This window comes from Salvelinus alpinus, chromosome 4, assembly GCF_045679555.1.
Source record: "Salvelinus alpinus chromosome 4, SLU_Salpinus.1, whole genome shotgun sequence".
Classification (NCBI taxonomy): Eukaryota; Metazoa; Chordata; class Actinopteri; order Salmoniformes; family Salmonidae; genus Salvelinus; species Salvelinus alpinus.
In genome coordinates, this window is record NC_092089.1 from 31,156,395 (window position 1) to 31,177,775 (window position 21,381).

Sequence of the window (21,381 nt, forward strand, 5' to 3'; positions counted from 1 at the left end):
TTTTCATTGACCAAAAATAGGACTTTATTATTATTTGATGTTTTCATGTGGACCATATGGTAAGGATGTTGGTGAGTTCATTGACGATTACCTGGTATAATGGATTGATAAAAGGATTGATTTGTTTGGTTGGTTAAACGATTGGTGTGTGTGTGTGTGTATGTGTGTGTGTGTGTGGGGGGGGGTGAGTGTGGGTGTGTGTCAGAGTGTGCTGAAGGTGATGCGTGGTGGGGTTTCAGGCTGGAGGATTAGGGTGTATTTAGTGCTGAGCTCCTCTGAAGACGACACACTGAGACGGAAACTCAACAGGATCTACAGAGAGGGAGAGAGAGGGATAGAAAATGAGGGGTAAGAAGGGGTGAGGCGAAGGAGAAAGAGGGACTCATTAGGATAGATTCAACTAATCTTCTCCAGACTTCACTTCTTAACTCTCATCATGTCTTTCCTTCTCACATCATTCTCTCCTTTTTGACATCCCTCTCTTCCTTTTCCCCATTCCCTTTGCTTTCCCATCTCCCTCTCTGTCAAACCTCCATCCCTCCTTCACTCACGTGCATCAGTAGCAGCTGCATTTCGTTCTCAGCGATCCTCCTGCCAACACACTGCCTGGCCCCGAATCCAAACGCCAGGGAGCGGAACCCTCCACCCCCCCCAGGCCCCTCTCCAGACTCCTGAGCCCCCCAGCGACCAGGGTCAAAACGCTCCGGATCCTGAAACACATCTCGACTTCTCCCCAGAGGATACAGACACGCCTGGACACATGTCTGAGAGAGCGAGGGGGAGGGAGAAAGTGGATTGAGAGGAAGAGAAAGACAGGGGGAGGGAGAGAGGGAGAGAGAGCGAGAGAGCGAGAGAGAGGAAGAGAGAGAGAGGGAGATAAAGAGAAAGAGGGCAGGGGGAAATAGCGTGAGAGGGAGAGGTAAAGAATGAGAGAGGGGAGAAAGAGAGAGGGAAAGAGAGAGAGAGATGGAGGAGAAATGAGAGAGTGTGTGTGTGTGTGTGTGTGTGTGTGCGTGCGTGCGTGCGTGCGTGCGTGCGTGCGTGCGTGCGCGCGCGCGTGCGTGCGTGCGTGTGTGTCAGAGACTGATCTCACCCCAGCAGGTATGTGGAAGTTCTGGATAATGATGTCTCTGACTGGATATCTCTGGACAGTGATCCCCACTGGATATAACCTTTACCACACAGCACACACAGACAGACACGTACAGATTACAAATAACTATCAAACTGAAAGATATAGATTTCTAAAATGAATGCAGACATTCTCTGTACCTGAGGGTCTCCTTGACGAGTCCCTTCAGTAGTGGCGCCCCCTGCAGGGCCTTGTAGGCGTCACCGCCGGCTCTTGCCCACGCTGCCCGCACCTGACCTCTGACCTGTTCCTGCACTGCCGGGTTACGACCCAACTCATACAGGGCAAACTGCAGGGGCACCGCCGTCTGAGGATACACACATACTCATTTCACATTCCAAGATATAAGTGGGGTAAGACACATTCTGTACACACATCAAACACACACACTGAGCATACTCTGAGCTTTAGACACACACACATACCACACATGCACTCACCGTGTCCACTCCCCCGGCCATGAGTTCAGTGATGTTGGCTCTAATGAGCTCCAGAGACAACTGTCCTTTATCCATCAGCTGACCCAGGATCCCTGTGAACTCTCCCTCTGTACCCCCACTACCACCTCCTGCAGCCTGGGTGGAGCGCAGACGCTGGACTCCTCTCTGGATCCTTTTCTCAGCTGGGGGTAGGAAAGGGGAACAGGACAGTGAAACGGGGAAGAGGAGGGGGGACAGCAGTGAGGAGAGAGAATGAGGGAGATGAGTCAGTTCAAGGTGGGAGAGGGGTTGAGAGAAAAGAAGGAGAGGGTTTGAGAGAAGAGAAGGAGAGGGGTTGAGAGCAGAGAAGGAGAGGGTTTGAGAGAAGAGAATGAGAGGGGTTGAGAGCAGAGAAGGAGAGGGGTTGAGAGAAAAGAAGGAGGTGGTTTGAGAGAAGAGAAGGAGAGGGGTTGAGAGCAGAGAAGGAGAGGGGTGGAGAGAAAAGAAGGAGAGGGTTTGAGAGAAGAGAAGGAGAGGGGTTGAGAGCAGAGAAGGAGAGGGTTTGAGAGAAGAGAAGGAGAGGGGTTGAGAGCAGAGAAGGAGAGGGGTTGAGAGCAGAGAAGGAGATGGGTTGAGAGCAGAGCAGGAGAGGGGTTGAGAGAAGAGAAGGAGAGGGGTTGAGAGCAGAGAAGGAGAGGGGTTGAGAGCAGAGAAGGAGAGGGGTTGAGAGCAGAGAAGGAGAGGGGTTGAGAGGAGAGAAGGAGAGGGGTTGAGAGCAGAGAAGGAGAGGGGTTGAGAGGAGAGAAGGAGAGGGATTGAGAGGAGAGAAGGAGAGGGGTTGAGAGCAGAGAAGGAGAGGGGTTGAGCGCAGAGAAGGAGAGGGGTTGAGAGCAGAGAAGGAGAGCGCAGGAGGAAAACGAATGGTAGTGAATGAGGGGAGAAGTGTTGTCATTACTATCATTAGTTTATCATTGTTTTATTCCTTTTGAGGATGATTGTCTTCTATGTGTCTGTCTCACCGTGGCTGAAGATGTGGTCCCATGCAGTGGCGTGTTGTGTCCAGAGGGGGGCGCCCAGGCGCCACAGCAGACGGGGGGGCAGGTAGAGGAGAGGAGGGGTGGTGGCCAACATTTTCTCAACTGCAAAAATAAACTTCTGAGACTCCTGGGAGGGAGAGGTGGAGAAGAGACCAATACGCTCTCCATACAGGACATGACAACTGGCTGGAGAAAGAGAACGAGAGAAAAAGTGAAAGTAGAATGGAGAAAGGTAGAGAAGAAAGAAAGCGAAGATAGATATTAACTTCAGAACCCCCCGTCCATACAGTTTATCTGAAGTTCTTATCAGTGGTCGACTCTACTGTATCTTCCATTTCTACCCTGGACGATATTTAGATATAGCTAAGCAGCTGGCCCTGTCTAACTGTCATAGAATTATGGGATGCTGTCTAAGAGCATCATAATGTTTTTTGGGGTCAAACCGCAATAGCGCCGTAAACTCTCCCTAAGGCTGTGTGTGGAGTGAGCCAATCTAAAATAATGATCCTCCTGCACACCCTAATTGACAAACAAACCAAAACAAAGGCAAAGTCTTCTCATGCTTTGTTGATATCAAAAAAGCTTTTGACTCAATTTGGCACAAGGGTCTTCTATACAAATTGATGGAAAGTGGTGTTGGGGGAAAAACAGTTCAAATTGGCCAAAACACATCCCTTTCTTTCCACAGGGCCGTGGGGTGAGACAGCGATGCAGCTTAAGCCCCACCCTCTTAATCATATATATATATAAATGTATTGGCGAGGGCACTAGAGCAGTCTGCAGCACCCAGCCTCACCCTACTAGAATCTGAAGTCAAATGTTGTCACGCCTTGACCTTAGAGACCTTTTTATGTCTCTATTTTGGGTTTGGTCAGGGTGTGATTTGGGTGGGCATTCTATGTTCTATTTTCTATGTTTTGTGTTTCTTAGTTGTGGCCGGGTATGGTTCTCAATCAGGGACAGCTGTCTATCGTTGTCTCTGATTGGGAACCATACTTGGGTAGCCCTTTTCCCTCCTTTCTGTGTGGGAAGTTAACTTTGTTTGTGGTACATAGCCCTTAAGCTTCACGGTTGTTTTGTATTGTTTATTGTTTTTGTTGGCGTCACCTAAATAAAAGGAATATGTACGCTCACCACGCTGCGCTTTGGTCCTCTTCATTCGACGGCCGTGACAAATGTCTACTGTTTGCTGATGATCTGGTGCTTCTGTCCCCAACCAGAATGATGCACATCAGCATCTGCACATCTATCACTCCAGTGTTAATGCTAAATTGTAATTATTTTTGCCTCTAGGTCCTATTTATTGCCTACCTCCCTACTCTTCTACATTTGCACACACTGTACATAGATTTTTCCATTTTTCTTTTCTTTTGTGTTATTGACTGTACATTTGTTTATGTGTAACTTTGTGTTGTTTTTGTCGCACTGTGTAACGATCGTCTGTGGTGGTAGAAGGATCGGACCAAAGTGCAGCGTGGTAAGTGTTCATGGTGATGTTTAATTAAAACTCAGAACACTAAACAAAACAATAAACGATGAACAAATGAAACAGTACCGTGTGGCGACAAACACTGACACGGAAGACAAACACCCACAAACCAAAAGACAAAACAGGCTACCTAAATATGGTTCCCAATCAGAGACAATGACAAACACCTGCCTCTGATTGAGAACCATATCAGACCAAACGACAAACCCAACATAGAAACACAAAACATAGATAACCCACCCAACTCACGCCCTGACCATACTAAAACAAAGAAAATACAAACGAACTATGGTCAGAACGTGACACACTGCTTTGCTTTATCTTGGCCAGGTCGCAGTTGTAAATGAGAACTTGTTCACAACTAGCCTACCTGGTTAAATAAATTAAATAAATTAAAAATACATTTTAAAAAACTAAGGAGGACCTACAGCAGTACCTAGATCTTCTGCACAGATTCTGTCAGACCTGGGCCCTGACCGTAAATATCAGTAAGACAAAAAGTATGGTGTTCCAAAACCAGTTGCCAGGACCACAAATACAAATTCCGTCTAGACACCGTTGCCCTTGAGCACACAAAAACTATACGTACCTTGGCCTAAACATCAGCACCACAGGTAACTTCCACAAAGCTGAGAACGATTTGAGAGACAAGGCAAGAAGGGCCTTCTATGCCATCAAAAGGAAGATTAAATTTGACATACCAATTATGATTTGGCTAAAAATACTTAAATTAGTTATAGTACCCATTGTCCTTCATGGTTGTGAGGTCTGGGGTCATCTCACCAACCAAGAATTCACAAAATGGGGCAAACACCAAATTGAGACCGCATGCAGAATTCTGTAAAAATATCCTCTGTGTACAATGTAAAACACCAACAAACAAAAAAAAGATTGGCTGATACCAACTAATTATCAAAATCCAGAAAAGAGCCGTTAAATTCTACAACCACCTAAAAGGAAGCGATTTTCAAATGTTCCTTCATAACAAAGCCATCACTTACAGAGAAATGAACCTTGGAGAAGAGCCCCCTAAGCAAGCTGGTCATTGGGCTCAGTTCACAAATACAGACCCCACAGAGCCCCAGGACAGGAACACAATTAGACCCAACCAAATCATGAGAAAACAAAAAGATAATTACTTGACACATTGGAAAGAATTACAAAAAAAACAGAGCAAACTAGAATGCTATTTGGCCCTAAACAGATTGTACATAGTGGCAGAATACCTAACCACTGTGACTGACCCAAGGAAATCTTTGACTATGTACAGACTCAGTGAGCATAGCCTTGCTATTGAGAAAGGACGCTGAAGGGAGACCGGGCTCTCCTGAGTCGCGCAGCGGTCTAAGGCACTGAATCTCAGTGCTAGAGGCGTCACTACAGACACCCTGGTTTGAATCCAAGCTGTATCACAATATCTGTGATTGGGAGTCCCATAGGGCGCCGCCCAATTGGCCCAGCGTTGTCCCGTTTTGGCCGGTGTAAGCCGTCATTATGAATAAGAATTTGTTCTTAACTGACTTGGCTAGTTAAATAAAATATAAAATTACAAAAAAAAAGAGGACAGGCTATGTGGACACTGCCCACAAAATGAGGTGGTAACTGAGCTGCAATTCCTAACCTCCTGCCCAATGTATGACCATATTACAGAAACATATTTCCCTCAGATTACACAGACCCACAAAGAATTTGAAAACAAATCCAATTTTGATAAACTCCCATATCTGTTAGGTGAAATAACACAGTGCGCAAACACAGCGGCAAGATTTGTGACCTGTTGCCACAAGAAAAGGACTCCCGAGTGGCACAGTGGTCTAAGGCACTGCATCTCAGTGCTAGAAGCGGCACTATAGACCCTGGTTAGGTTCCAGGCTGGATCACAACCTGCTGTGATTGGGAGTCCCATAGGGGGGCGCACAATTGGCCCAGCGTCGTCCGGGTTTGACCGGTATAGGCCGTCATTGTAAATAAGAATTTGTTCTTAAACTGACTTGCCTAGTTAAATAAAGGTTAAAAAAGGGCAACCAGTGAAGAACAAACACCCTTGTAAATACAATTTATGTTTATTTATTTTCTACTTTAACTATTTGCACATTGTGACAACACTGTTTATAGACATAATATGACATTTATTCCTTCAGAACTTTTGCGAGTGTAATGTTTACTGTACATTTTTTTATTGTTTATTTCACATTTGTTTATTTAATATGTTTAAACATATGTTTCCCATGCCAATATAGCCCCTTGAATTGAAATGAACCGAATTGAGAGAGAGAGAGAGAGAGAGAGAGAGAGAGAGAGAGAGAGAGAGAGAGAGAGAGAGAGAGAGAGAGAGAGAGAGAGAGAGAGAGAGAGAGAGAGAGAGAGAGAGAGAGAGAGAGAGAGAGAGAGAGAGAGAGAGAGAGAGAGAGAGAGAGAGAGAGAAAGAAAGAGAGACAGAGAGGCAGAGAGACTGAGAGAGACAAAGAGACTGAGAGAGACAGAGAGACTGAGAGAGACAGAGAGACTGAGAGACTGAGAGAGACAGAGAGACTGAGAGAGACAGAGAGAGAGAGAGAGATTCATCCACGCCAACACATCCACACAAACACATCCACACTAAAACATCCACACTAAAACATCCACACTAAAACATCCACACTAAAACATCCACACCAACACATCCACACTAAAACATCCACACTAAAACATCCACACTAAAACATCCACACCAACACATCCACACTAAAACATCCACACTAAAACATCCACACCAACACATCCACACTAAAACATCCACACTAAAACATCCACACTAAAACATCCACACCAACACATCCACACTAAAACATCCACACCAACACATCCACGCCAACACATCCACACCAACACATCCACACTAAAACATCCACACTAAAACATCCACACTAAAACATCCACACCAACACATCCACACTAACACATCCACACCAACACATCCACACTAAAACATCCACACCAACACATCCACACTAAAACATCCACACTAAAACATCCACACTAAAACATCCACACCAACACATCCACACTAACACATCCACACCAACACATCCACACTGACACATCCACACTAACACATCCACACTGACACATCCACACCAACACATCCTCACATACACATCCACACCAATACACATACACACCAATACACATCCACACTAACACATCCACACCAACACATCCACACCAACACATCCACACTATCACATCCACACCAACACATCCACACCAACACATCCACATTAACACACATCCACACCAACACATCCACACCAACACATCCACACTAACACATCCACACCAACACATCCACATTAACACACATCCACACTAACACATCCACACTAACACATCCACACTAACACATCCACACCAACACATCCACGCCAACACATCCACACCAACACATCCCCACCAACACATCCCCACCAACACACATCCCCACCAACACTTCCCCACCAACACATCCACACCAACACATCCCCACTAACACATCCACACTAACACATCCACACTAACACATCCACACCAACACATCCACATTAACACACATCCACACTAACACATCCACACTAACACATCCAAACGAACACACATCCACACCAACACATCCACACTAACACATCCACACCAACACATCCACACCAACACATCCCCACCAACACATTCATACCAACACATCCAGACCAACACATCCCCACCAACACAAGCATACCAACACAAGCATACCAACACATCCACACCAACACATCCACACCAACACATCCACACCAACACATCCACACCAACACATCCACACTAACACATCCACACCAACACATCCACACTAACACATCCACACTAACACATCCACACCAACACATCCACACCAACACATCCACATCAACACATCCACACCAACACATCTACACTAACACATCCACACTAACACATCCACACCGACACATCCACACTGACACATCCACACCAACACATCCACACCAACACATCCCCACCAACACAACCCCACCAACACATCCACACCAACAGATCCACACTAACACATCCACACCAACACATCCACACCAACACATCCACATCAACACATCCACACCAACACATCCCCACCCACACATCCCCACCCACACATCCCCACCCACACATCCCCACCCACACATCCCCACCCACACATCCCCACCCACACATCCCCACCCACACATCCCCACCCACACATCCACACCCACACATCCACACCCACACATCCACACCCACACATCCACACCCACACATCCACACCCACACATCCACACTCACACATCCACACTCACACATCCACATTCACACCCACACATTCACACCCACACATTCACACCCACACATTCACACCCACACATCCACACCAACACATCCACACCAACACATCCACACCAACACATCCACACCAACACATCCACACCAACACATCCACACCAACACATTCACACCAACACATTCACACCAACACACATCACATTCACACCAACACATTCACACCAACACATTCACACCAACACATTCACACCAACACATCCACACCAACACATTCACACCAACACATCCACACCAACACATTCACACCAACACATTCACACCAACACATTCACACCAACACCAACACATTCACACCAACACACATCACATTCACACCAACACATTCACACCAACACATCCACACCAACACATTCACACCAACACATTCACACCAACACATTCACACCAACACATTCACACCAACACATTCACACCAACACATTCACACCAACACATCCACACCAACACATCCCACCAACACACAAAATGAAAATGTGAAAGAAGACAACCTTCCAGGGCGAAGCGGAAGAGGTCAGGGCTGGGGTCGATAGTCAGACTGTGCCCCCTCTCCTCCTCTCCTCCCTCTTTCTCCACCCGGGTCGCTAGCTGACGACAGAAATCCCTCGCTACTTCGTCTAGGAGGGGCAGGAAGCGACGTACGGCAGGAGCCATCATCACCTCCCTGTTGAGCAGGAGACGGTCGGCACGCCACTCTGCCCCGTTCCTGGTGGTAGAGAGGACCACCGTCAAATGACTGACTATGTTACCTCCCTCCATACACTCTGATAAACTCTCTCTCTCTCTTTCTCTCTCTCTCTCTCTCTTGCACACACACACACACACACACACACACACACACACACACACACACACACACACACACACACACACACACACACACACAGGTATGTACTTGAGGAAGACTCCCTTGCTGTGCTGTCGTGTCTCTCTGTGTGTGGCCCATGGCTGCAGGGTCATGCGTCGGGGGTGAAGGCCCTCAGAGCGGAACAGCTCACTGATGTCAGACGGCAGCAGGATATTCACAGTGCTCTGGGTGCCCAGTCGCTCCCTGTTGCAGACACACCCGCCACAGTACATGAAACATGACAGCACACACACACACACACACACACACGGTTAATACCTTAACCATTCAGAGTTAGTACCTTAACCGTTCAGAGTTAATACCTTAACCGTTCAGAGTTAATACCTTAACCATTCAGAGTTAGTACCTTAACCGTTCAGAGTTAGTACCTTAACCGTTCAGAGTTAGTACCTTAACCGTTCAGAGTTAGTACCTTAACCGTTCAGAGTTAGTACCTTAACCGTTCAGAGTTAGTACCTTAACCGTTCAGAGTTAGTACCTTAACCGTTCAGAGTTAGTACCTTAACCGTTCAGAGTTAGTACCTTAACCGTTCAGAGTTAATACCTTAACCGTTCAGAGTTAATACCTTAACCGTTCAGAGTTAATACCTTAACCGTTCAGAGTTAATACCTTAACCGTTCAGAGTTAGTACCTTAACCGTTCAGAGTTAGTACCTTAACCGTTCAGAGTTAGTACCTTAACCGTTCAGAGTTAGTACCTTAACCGTTCAGAGTTAGTACCTTAACCGTTCAGAGTTAGTACCTTAACCATTCAGAGTTAATGCCTGAACTTAACTTAACCTTAAAAACTCTGAGTTAATGCCTCAAATTAACCTTCAAAACTTTAACATTTGACATTTGGAACAACTTTGAAAATGTACATTTGAGAAACATGATGTGAGACTGTGAGAGCTGATAGGGCCCACAGCGTCACACTGCCACACACACGTTCATACAAACACACATGCACATGCACACACACACAGGTACCTGTAAATGGGGCCGAGGGTGTTGAAGGTCCTCTCCATGTGTTTGTGTAATAGTTTAAATCTGTCTTCTCTCCAGAACTTCACCAGGTTGAGCCAGCCACTGCTGCCCGTGTGGGGGATCTCCTCAAACCGCCTCAGCCCTCTACCTCCACCCCTCCCTGCAGGACCCCCTCTGGCGGGGGTTACCCCCTCCACACCGCGCCCTGCCACTGTCCCCGCCGGACACACACACATCCCCCTCTGTATCCTCACACACGCTGCTGGACGCACGGACACACACATCCCCTGTATCACCTGCAACACGGACGGGCTCACAGATACACTCCACATGGTCTGAGGTAGGGATGACCCTCTCAGACTCTCATAGCTTCACCGCTACTCTCCACTCTCTACAGCGCAAATGTGCTTTTTTCTTCTCAATTATTGCTCCATCCCTCCATCCCTCCCTCCTCTCATCCTTCGACTGTTTGTCTTCCATCTCTCATATAGCTGATAGAGGTGATGATTTATGTCTCAGAAGGTCAAAGTTCAAGAGAAACATAGCACAACAAAAATGTCAGAATGGTGTAGGATTAACACACGCACACAAAGTCACAAACACTCATAGTCACACACAGACATGCAGGAACACACTCACACACACCCATAGTCACACACACACACATCTCTGTCGTATGCCAGTACCAAACTAGTCTTTATTAACAGTTTCTTTGTAACAACATAATAAGGACAGCGTTTGACTTATATACCCCACAAAAGTCAAAGGTTATGTACAAAACAAAGATTAACAAGACAAATATTTGGGAACTAAGAACTGAAGTAAATGTGAAAACAACACTTAAGGTTATTATCTTGTTAGGGTTCCTTCCCTGTGTGTGGGCCCTAAATGGGCCTAATGATCTGTAACAGGTCCAGTCCAGTTTCATCCAGTTAGTTCCTGTATGGTCCAGACCAGTTCTATGCAAATAGTAACAATGATAGCCATGTCCTACTATCAGTGACACAGGGATGACGTCATTCATGACATAATTTCCCCTGACGAGTCATCCTCACAGCCTGGCTCTATTGTCAACAGTCTGATCAGCAGATAACTCAGCGAGGGAGAGTGAGAGAGAGAGGGGGGGGGGGGGGGGTTGGTGTGAGAGAGAGAGAGAAAGGTAAAGAGAGAGAGAGCGGGGGTGAAGAAAGAGAGAAAGAGAGAGAGGTGGAGAGAGAGAGGGGTGAAAAGAGAGAGAGAGCGAGAGAGAGAGAGAGAGAGAGAGAGAGAGAGAGAGAGAGGGGGTGAAGAGAGAGAGAGAGAGACAAAGAGAGAGAGCGAGAGAGAGGTGGAGAGAGAGAGGGGGGGGTGAAGAGAGAGAGAAAAAATGGTGGAGAGAGAGAGGTGAAGAGAGAGAAAGAGAAAGAAAGGGGTGAAGAGAGAGAGAGGGAGAGCGAGAGAGAGAGATGGGTGGAGAGAGCGAGAGAGAGAGAGGGGTGGAGAGAGAGACAGGGGTAGAGAGAGAGGGAGAGGGGGGAAGAGAGAGAGAGGGAAAAAGGGGTGAAGAGAGAGAGAGAGGTGGAGAGAGAGAGAGAAAGAGAGAGTTAAAGACAGATAAGGAGATAAAGGGATAGAGGAGCAACTGTGACAAAGTCGTCTGCCAATGTGTTCCCACCAATCTGCTGCTACGTTGTGTTAAAATGTTATTTTTCATCATTCAGGCATAATGCATGTTTTAGCATGTTGCAGGTTGATTCTGTGTAGTATCTAGTATGTTCTCTTTGATCACATGACTTTGCAGGCCTCTCCGTTGACTGACATTGGAGTGGACGACTTGGTCTGCTTGCCTCCAAGCATCCCCATGTTGAAGTTGAGGCCTTGGAAGGCGCTCAGCAGGTTGTAGCCATCGTCCTTGGCCGGGGTCTCAGGACCAATCAGTTTAGCCAGTTGACGGGGGAGTGCCACTTTACCTTGCGCTGCACTCAGGTGGCTGGTGTCCTTGGAACTCTGGGAGTTGGGAAGAGAGTTGGGAAGAGAGGGGTAGGGTGACGAGGAAAAAATACTGTTTAAATATAGCACTGCTTTAAGGGTTACGGGTATGGGGCTAGGGGCTAGGGGCTAGGAGATAGGAGATAGGATATAGGGTCTAGGAGATAGGGTCTAGGAGATAGGGGCTAGGCGATAGGGCTAGGAGATAGGGGCTAGGAGAGAGGGGTATAATTTGGTCTGCAAATGTTTCAGATAGACACACACAACAAGCCCAGTCCAGTACTTCCTTACTCAGACATCCACACTAACCTTGGAGAGCTGGTACTTCTTCCTGAAGTGATCCCTCATGGCGGCTCTCTCTGCGTGTTTCTGAGCATTCAGGGCTTCCCTCAGCTTCCTGGAATCAACACAACAATTACATGTAACACATAGATAGACACACACACAAACATAAATACATCCCTGCCCTAAAACCCATCACCGCCAACCCCCAACCTGTCTGTTACGAAGCTGGTTTTCATCCATAATCTCCTCATGGTGTTGTTTCTAATCTCCACATTGACCACAGTGGTCATGTTCTAGTTATGTTTGCGGTCACTCACCTCTCCTTCTCCAGGTCAGTTTGGTAGGAGCGTATGACGGAGGTCTGTCCCATCCGTGGAGGGCTGCTCTTTACTCCTCCTGTCCCCCTCTTGGCCCTGCGCCTGGCCCACACCTCTCTCTCCTTCACTCCTGTCACACAGCTGGACAGCTTCTTCATGGGCACTGCCAGAGACTGCTTCACCATAGTATCCATGTCTCAGGGTGTGTGTTAGAGTGAGTGTGTGTGTGTGTGTGTGTGAGAAAGAGAGAGAAAGAGAGGGTAAGTCCAGAACTCTCTGTAGTGTAACCTATGTGTGTTACTTCACACTCAGAAGCATCAGTGTCCTTTTTCATTCATGTTCTGTAGGACATATGTTTGTGTCTGTGCGCATCTCCCACATCTTCCTCCTTGAGGTTAGCTGGCTTGGACACACTCACTACAGTACAGACAGCCAGTGTATTCATAGACAATGACTCAGGGTCTCAGTACCTGCAAGGACAAGGACACAGACAGGCAGTTAGAGATTACACCCAGACAGCATGTGCAGCGTTTCAGATAGACACACACAACAAGCCCAGTCCAGTACTTCCTTACCCAGACACCCACAGTAGGCCTGAGCCTCAAACACCCATAAAGTCCTTAGAGCTTCAGCCAGAGACCATATACTGTAGCGAACCGTGTCCCATAGTCCAGTTCCACAAAGCCTTGAGGTCAACTGAAGGCAATGAGAAGAGCAACCCCACAGACAAAGTTCTTCCTGCTCTCTTTTCCTGCTCTCCTCCACTCTTTGTGCTGTGTGTTCTATTGCCCTCTCAGGTGAAAATGACAGCTTTCCTCCCCGAGGATCTACTACTCAACCCATTCCCCCCTCATCCTCTATACCCCTCCCTCTTTACTATTATCCCCCCCCCCCCCCTTGAGATGACCTCCTTATGGACTTAACGAGGGGAATCTCGTTAGCAGAAACAGGGACTGCACCCTGTGTATGAAGAAGACTTAGACACATTAGCTGATGTCATGTTAGACACTCTCCTGACTGACTGTGTGCTTGTGTGACAAACAGAAAGGATGGCAGGGTATTGTTACCTTTAAAAAGTTCCAACAAGTTACCATCCCTCACGCCTTCTAAGTAGACGATGCCTTAAGCACAGGTCTGGGATCTGTTTATGCAATCCCAATACCCAATCTCCAACCATTAGAAGGCAGAAAGACAAAGTGATCTTCGATCAGGTGTAACCAGCTGTGATCAGGATGACGGTGGAGGTTTAAGACAGGCCAGATGGATGGAAGGGCTCTGAGTTCAGTAGATAATGGGAGATGGATGGGAATAGAGAGGCAGACACAGAGAGATAGATGGCGTGAGGGAAAGTCAGTCAGTCAGTATGAGACAGCAGTCTGTGTTCAGAGCAGAAGACGGTAGTTACTACATACTGATCTGAAGACCATCCAGCAAAAGGGACGGGAATGAGGAAAAAGGACAATGTCTTCTCATACTCTAGATTCTGTTCTCGTTTCAAACAGCACCACTTCAACCATTATGGATCTTCAACAGGCTTGGAAGCATAACAGTGTGCACTCTGCAGCCATTTCCCCAATTGTTTTCTTATGTAAACCACCTGAGACTGACAGGGCAAGTCATTCCAGGTATTCAGACACAGCAGATAGAGAGAGCAGGTGAGGGAAAGGGAGGGATGGAGGGATGGGAGGAGGTATGGGAGGGATGGAGGGATGGATGGATGGGCGGGATGGAGGGATGTGGGCGATGGAGGGATGGGTGGATGGGAGGGATGGAGGTATGGGAGGGATGTAGGTATGGAGGAATGGATGGATGGAGGGATGGAGGTATGGGAGGGATGAAGGGATGGATGGAGGGATGGAGGTATGGATGGAGGGATGGAGGGATGAAGGGATGGGAGGAATGGATGGAGGGATGGAGGCATGGGAGGGATAGAGGGGTGGAGGTATGGATGGAGGGATGGGAGGAATGGAGGTACAGATGGAGGTATGGGAGGGATGGAGGGATGGAGGTACGGAGGTATGGGAGGGATGGAGGTACAGATGGAGGGATGGGGGATGGAGGTATGGGAGGGATGGAGGTATGGAGGGATGGATGGATGGAGGTATGGGGGGGATGGGAGGGATGGATGGATGGATGGAGGGAAGGATGGGAGGGATCGAGGGATGGGAGGGATGGGAGGGATGGAGGTACGGATGGAGGTATGGGAGGGATGGAGGTATGTATGGAGGTATGGGAGGGATGGAGGGATGGATGGATGGGCGGGATGGAGGGATGGATGGATGGGCGGGATGGAGGGATGTGGGCGATGGAGGTATGGGAGGGATGTAGGTATGGAGGAATGGATGGATGGAGGGATGGAGGTATGGGAGGGATAGAGGGGTGGAGGGATGGATGGAGGGATGGGAGGAATGGAGGTACAGATGGAGGTATGGGAGGGATGGAGGGATGGAGGTACGGAGGTATGGGAGGGATGGAGGTACAGATGGAGGGATGGGGGATGGAGGTATGGGAGGGATGGAGGTATGGGAGGGATGGAGGTATGGAGGGATGGATGGAGGTATGGGGGGGATGGGAGGGATGGATGGATGGATGGATGGAGGGAAGGATGGGAGGGATCGAGGGATGGGAGGGATGGGAGGGATGGAGGTACGGATGGAGGTATGGGAGGGATGGAGGTATGTATGGAGGTATGGGAGGGATGGAGGGATGGATGGATGGGCGGGATGGAGGGATGGATGGATGGGCGGGATGGAGGGATGTGGGCGATGGAGGTATGGGAGGGATGTAGGTATGGAGGAATGGATGGATGGAGGGATGGAGGTATGGGAGGGATGAAGGGATGGATGGAGGGATGGAGGTATGGATGGAGGAATGGAGGGATGGGAGGAATGGATGGAGAGATGGAGGCATGGGAGGGATAGAGGGATGGGAGGGATGGATGGAGGTACGGATGGAGGTATGGATGGAGGTATGGGAGGGATGGAGGTATGGATGGAGGTATGGGAGGGATGTAGGTATGGAGGAATGGATGGATGGAGGGATGGAGGTATGGGAGGGATGAAGGGATGGATGGAGGGATGGAGGTATGGATGGAGGGATGGAGGGATGAAGGGATGGGAGGAATGGATGGAGGGATGGAGGCATGGGAGGGATAGAGGGGTGGAGGTATGGATGGAGGGATGGGAGGAATGGAGGTACAGATGGAGGTATGGGAGGGATGGAGGGATGGAGGTACGGAGGTATGGGAGGGATGGAGGTACAGATGGAGGGATGGGGGATGGAGGTATGGGAGGGATGGAGGTATGGAGGGATGGATGGATGGAGGTATGGGGGGGATGGGAGGGATGGATGGATGGATGGAGGGAAGGATGGGAGGGATCGAGGGATGGGAGGGATGGGAGGGATGGAGGTACGGATGGAGGTATGGGAGGGATGGAGGTATGTATGGAGGTATGGGAGGGATGGAGGGATGGATGGATGGGCGGGATGGAGGGATGGATGGATGGGCGGGATGGAGGGATGTGGGCGATGGAGGTATGGGAGGGATGTAGGTATGGAGGAATGGATGGATGGAGGGATGGAGGTATGGGAGGGATAGAGGGGTGGAGGTATGGATGGAGGGATGGGAGGAATGGAGGTACAGATGGAGGTATGGGAGGGATGGAGGGATGGAGGTACGGAGGTATGGGAGGGATGGAGGTACAGATGGAGGGATGGGGGATGGAGGTATGGGAGGGATGGAGGTATGGGAGGGATGGAGGTATGGAGGGATGGATGGAGGTATGGGGGGGATGGGAGGGATGGATGGATGGATGGATGGAGGGAAGGATGGGAGGGATCGAGGGATGGGAGGGATGGGAGGGATGGAGGTACGGATGGAGGTATGGGAGGGATGGAGGTATGTATGGAGGTATGGGAGGGATGGAGGGATGGATGGATGGGCGGGATGGAGGGATGGATGGATGGGCGGGATGGAGGGATGTGGGCGATGGAGGTATGGGAGGGATGTAGGTATGGAGGAATGGATGGATGGAGGGATGGAGGTATGGGAGGGATGAAGGGATGGATGGAGGGATGGAGGTATGGATGGAGGAATGGAGGGATGGGAGGAATGGATGGAGAGATGGAGGCATGGGAGGGATAGAGGGATGGGAGGGATGGATGGAGGTACGGATGGAGGTATGGATGGAGGTATGGGAGGGATGGAGGTATGGATGGAGGTATGGGAGGGATGGAGGGATGGGAGGGATGGAGGGATGGGAGGGATGGAGGTACGGATGGAGGAATGGGGGATGGAGGGATGGAGGTATGGGAGGGATGGAGGTATGGGAGGGATGGAGTTATGGAGGTATGGGAGGGATGGAGGTATGGATGGATGGAGGGATGGATGGATGGATGGATGGAGGGATGGAGGTATGGGAGGGATGGAGGGATGGGAGGATGGAGGGATGGCGATATGGGAGGGATGAAGGGATGGGAGGGATGGATGGAGGGATGGAGGGAGGGATGGAGGTATGGGAGGGATGGAGGGATGGAGGTATGGATGGATGGAGGGATGGAGGGATGGAGGGATGGGAGGGATGGAGGGATGAAGGGATGGGAGGGATGGGAGGGAGGGATGGAGGGATGGGAGGGATGGCTGTATGGATGGGGGATGGAGGTATGGGAGGGGTGGATGAAGGGATGGGGATGGGGGGATGGGGATGGAGGGATGGAGGGATGGGAGGGATGGAGGGATGGAGGGATGGAAGTATGGAGGGGTGTCAGGGATGGAGGGATGGATGGAGGGATGGGGGGATGGAGGGATGGGGATGGAGGAATGGAGGGATGGGAGGGATGGAGAGATGGAGGGATGGGGATGGAGGTATGGGAGGGATGAAGGGATGGAGGGATGGGATGGTGAGGGAGTAGAGAGCAGTGAAAGAAGAGATATGACCCCTGTTTATCTCAGGTCTGTTGTGAGACAGACAGAAAGAGCAGCTGTCAGGACACAGAGAGTCTGGTTTACTAGCCGTGTGGCTAGTGCCAGGCATGCTAGGATATGTGACAGGAATGCACACGTGTGTGTGTGTGTGTGTGTGTGTGTGTGTGTGTGTGTGTGTGTGTGTGTGTGTGTGTGTGTGTGTGTGTGTGTGTGTGTGTGTGTGTGTGTGTGTGTGTGTGTGTGTGTGTGTGTGTGTGTGTGTGTGTGTGTGTGTGTGTATGTATAACATTACACAAACTAAAAACACAAGGAAAGGAGACATAAAGCTCTGATAGAACCCTGAGAAGGACATCAGGTGGTCAGCTGTTCCCTTTGGCTTGGTGTCCATTCATCTTCTCCTGCTACACCAGGTGGTCAGCTGTTCCCTTTGGCTTGGTGTCCATTCATCTTCTCCTGCTACACCAGGTGGTCAGCTGTTCCCTTTGGCTTGGTGTCCATTCATCTTCTCCTGCTACACCAGGTGGTCAGCTGTTCCCTTTGGCTTGGTGTCCATTCATCTTCTCCTGCTACACCAGGTGGTCAGCTGTTCCCTTTGGCTTGGTGTCCATTCATCTTCTCCTGCTACACCAGGTGGTCAGCTGTTCCCTTTGGCTTGGTGTCCATTCATCTTCTCCTGCTACACCAGGTGGTCAGCTGTTCCCTTTGGCTTGGTGTCCATTCATCTTCTCCTGCTACACCAGGTGGTCAGCTGTTCCCTTTGGCTTGGTGTCCATTCATCTTCTCCTGCTACACCAGGAATTGCTACAGATATCTTAATTTGACCAGTTTCTCACAGCAGGAAAATGATCCTGCAGCAACAGGAAATGTGAATTATTATGTGGATTATAATTCATGGACAATTTTGTAGGTATTAATACATCGGTCATTAGATCAAATCAAATCCGACATATTTAAGTGGGAATTACAAACTTTAGAAGCCTTTTTAAACCTTGAACACACTACAAGTTTGCATTTCCTGCTGCGCAGGAAGATTCTCTGCAACAACATAGTGATGAAATTAAGATAGTAGATCTGTACAGTTCAAGCTCAGCCAGGACATATTTGGCAGAACATGGGGGATGGAGGGAGAGAGTGTGTGTGTGGGGCTCCCAAGGTTCGCCATCTCCCAAAGTCAATCCAACCGCCCCCTCTCCCCTCTCCCCTCTCCCCTCCCCCCTCCGCCTCCCCCCTCTCCCCTCCCCCTCTTCACCTCCAACCCCCTGGGCCTTGGTTTGTGACAGATGAGGACATCATTAATTCCTTAACAAGATGGAGGAGAGAGCCCACAGCCCTCTGTCACAGCTCCTTATGCACAGATTTTTATTTTGGGGGGGGGGGGGGGGGGACTGGGGGGGGTGGGAGGACTGGGGAGGGCTGGGGGTGTAAGACAGAGTACAGGGACACATGGGACAGCAAGACATTAAGGAGTCCAGTAGGTCAGGAGTGGTAGTGAGTCCATTTATAGCCAGGAGGAAGGTGGACGGTTAGCAGGGTGTAAAGTGTGTATGTCAGTGGAGGCTGCTGAGGGGAGGACGGCTCATAATAATCGCTGGAACAGACAAATGGAATAGCATCAAACAAATGGAAACAATGTGTTTAATGTATTTGAAACCATTCCCCGTATTCCACTCCAGCCATTACCACGAGCCTGTCCTCCCCAATTAAGGTACCACCAACCTCCTGTGGTGTATGTGTGTCTGAGCTTCTTAAGGGATTCCACTGTGGATCAGTGTCCAGCATGTGAAGGGCAGCCAGCCTGACTAGAACACACACACACACACACACACACACACACACACACACACACACACACACACACACACACACACACACACACACACACACACACACACACACACACACACACACACACACACACACACACACACACACACACACACCCTCTGTTTCTCCCTCTTTCTCTCTGATACACACACACAGGTCAGGGATGTACTAAGGTCATTCCTTTCAGACCAGTACAATAACAGGGCTGTCTAATGTTAGTGTGTGTGAATTACCATGACTCAGTCTGAGACTGCTCTCACTGACAAGACACACAGAGACATGGGAAACACACATGTGCTTCCCCTGTGAGCTTCACACACTCAAAACACATGAGAATAAAGAAGACTGTCCAAAACATGCAACTAATAATCGGTCACACACACACGCTGACTCACACACACGCTGACTCACACACACTTCCACACACTTCCTCCGTCAGTGTCTCTCTCTACACTCAGATATAGACCGGTGACGTCTCACTCAACTTTAATGTTAGCCTGATTTACACACATTAACACCGTACGTTGACTTTCAGACTGAGCTTACGTTCAGCACTGCCAAGAAAAGGGAAAACACACGCACTCACACACACACACACACACACACACACACACACACACACACACACACACACACACACACACACACACACACACACACACACACACACATTCGGATAACCGCAACAGCCCTACAAGTAACTCACACCATTCTGGAAGAAGGGTCTCATACAGACAGACACCAACACACTGCCTTAAAGCCACCTCTCAGCACTGCCAAGGCTGAAGAAAGAAAACCCGTTAAGACTATCTCTTCTCTCTCTCTCTCTTCCTCTCTCTCTCTCTCGCTCCCTCCCTCTTTTTCTCTCTCTCTCTCTCGCTCCCTTTCTCTTCCTCTCTCTCGCTCCCTCTCTCACATACCTACAGTATATAGCTCTTTTGCACTCCTGTATCTCTACTTGCACATGATCATCTGATAATTTATCACTCCAGTGTTAATCTGCTAAATTGTAATTATTCGCTCCTATGGCCTATTTATTGCCTACCTCATGCCTTTTGCACACAATGTATATAGACTCATTTTGTTTTTTTCCTACTGTGTTATTGACTTGTTTATTGTTTACTCCATGTGTAACTCTGTGTTGTTGTCTGTTCACACTGCTATGCTTTATCTTGGCCAGGTCGCAGTTGTAAATGAGAACTTGTTCTCAACTAGCCTACCTGGTTAAATAAAATAAATATAGCCTTATGACCATGCTCCCTACTAAGCTTGCACTCAATCAAATTCTGAGGCCAGGGTCCAAATGGTGCACAGGGTGGTGTGTTGGTGTGATTCAGTTAGTAGGATATATATCAGTAGAAGGGTTCATATTATTATAACACCATAAATAAACCGTGTGTGTGTGTGTGTGTGTGTGTGTGTGTGTGTGTGTGTGTGTGTGTGTGTGTGTGTGTGTGTGTGTGTAATGTTATGCTGCAGTTAAAACAGTGTGCTCTACATACATAATGTATGTTTCACTGCCACTAGGCCCGCCTCCACTGTGCAGCGAAGCTGTCAATCAGCATAAGGAGACTGCCAATCAAACCACAGGAGATTGGTTGCACCTTAATTAGGGAAGACGGACTCTTGGTAATGGCTGGAGCGAAATGAGTGGAATGGTATCAAATACATCAAACACCTGGTTTGATGCCATTCCATTCACTCCGTTCCAGCCATTATTATGAGCCTGTCCTCCCCTCAGCAGCCTCCACTGAATCAAACCCTAAAGGGAAGTGACAGACTCTCTC

The 21,381-nt window shown here is 48.8% G+C and overlaps 2 protein-coding genes across 2 annotated transcripts; both read right to left on the reverse strand.

Moving 5' to 3' along the window:
* Positions 1–10,714, reverse strand: cyp11c1 (cytochrome P450, family 11, subfamily C, polypeptide 1). Its single transcript, XM_071396558.1, has 9 exons — positions 10,280–10,714; positions 9,338–9,493; positions 8,934–9,148; positions 2,571–2,774; positions 1,573–1,754; positions 1,273–1,439; positions 1,094–1,172; positions 552–764; positions 1–312 (listed from the first exon to the last, which is right to left on the reverse strand). Exons 1-9 carry the CDS (start codon positions 10,606–10,608, stop codon positions 202–204), a joined length of 1,656 nt encoding a protein of 551 aa, XP_071252659.1. The 5' UTR covers positions 10,609–10,714; the 3' UTR covers positions 1–201.
* Positions 10,715–11,903: 1,189 nt separating this feature from the next.
* On the reverse strand, positions 11,904–13,101 carry LOC139573283 (complexin-3-like). Its single transcript, XM_071396559.1, has 3 exons — positions 12,847–13,101; positions 12,554–12,641; positions 11,904–12,262 (listed from the first exon to the last, which is right to left on the reverse strand). The coding sequence occupies exons 1-3, from the start codon at positions 13,038–13,040 to the stop codon at positions 12,041–12,043; spliced, it is 504 nt and encodes a 167-aa protein (XP_071252660.1). The 5' UTR covers positions 13,041–13,101; the 3' UTR covers positions 11,904–12,040.
* Positions 13,102–21,381: the final 8,280 nt, after the last annotated feature.

Bases quoted from the DNA above. Each gene is read 5' to 3' on its own strand.
- cyp11c1 (XM_071396558.1), bottom strand. From the start codon at position 10,608: ATGTGGAGTGTATCTGTGAGCCCGTCCGTGTTGCAGGTGATACAGGGG. The intron at 1,755-2,570 runs GTGAGACAGACA...TCCTACCCCCAG, and splicing joins GGACCACATCTTCAGCCACG to CTGAGAAAAGGATCCAGAGA. The intron at 1,173-1,272 runs GTACAGAGAATG...TGTGTGGTAAAG, and splicing joins CTCGTCAAGGAGACCCTCAG to GTTATATCCAGTGGGGATCA.
- LOC139573283 (XM_071396559.1), bottom strand. From the start codon at position 13,040: ATGGATACTATGGTGAAGCAGTCTCTGGCAGTGCCCATGAAGAAGCTG. The intron at 12,642-12,846 runs GTGAGTGACCGC...TGTTGATTCCAG, and splicing joins ACTGACCTGGAGAAGGAGAG to GAAGCTGAGGGAAGCCCTGA. The intron at 12,263-12,553 runs GTTAGTGTGGAT...CCCAACTCCCAG, and splicing joins AGAAGTACCAGCTCTCCAAG to AGTTCCAAGGACACCAGCCA.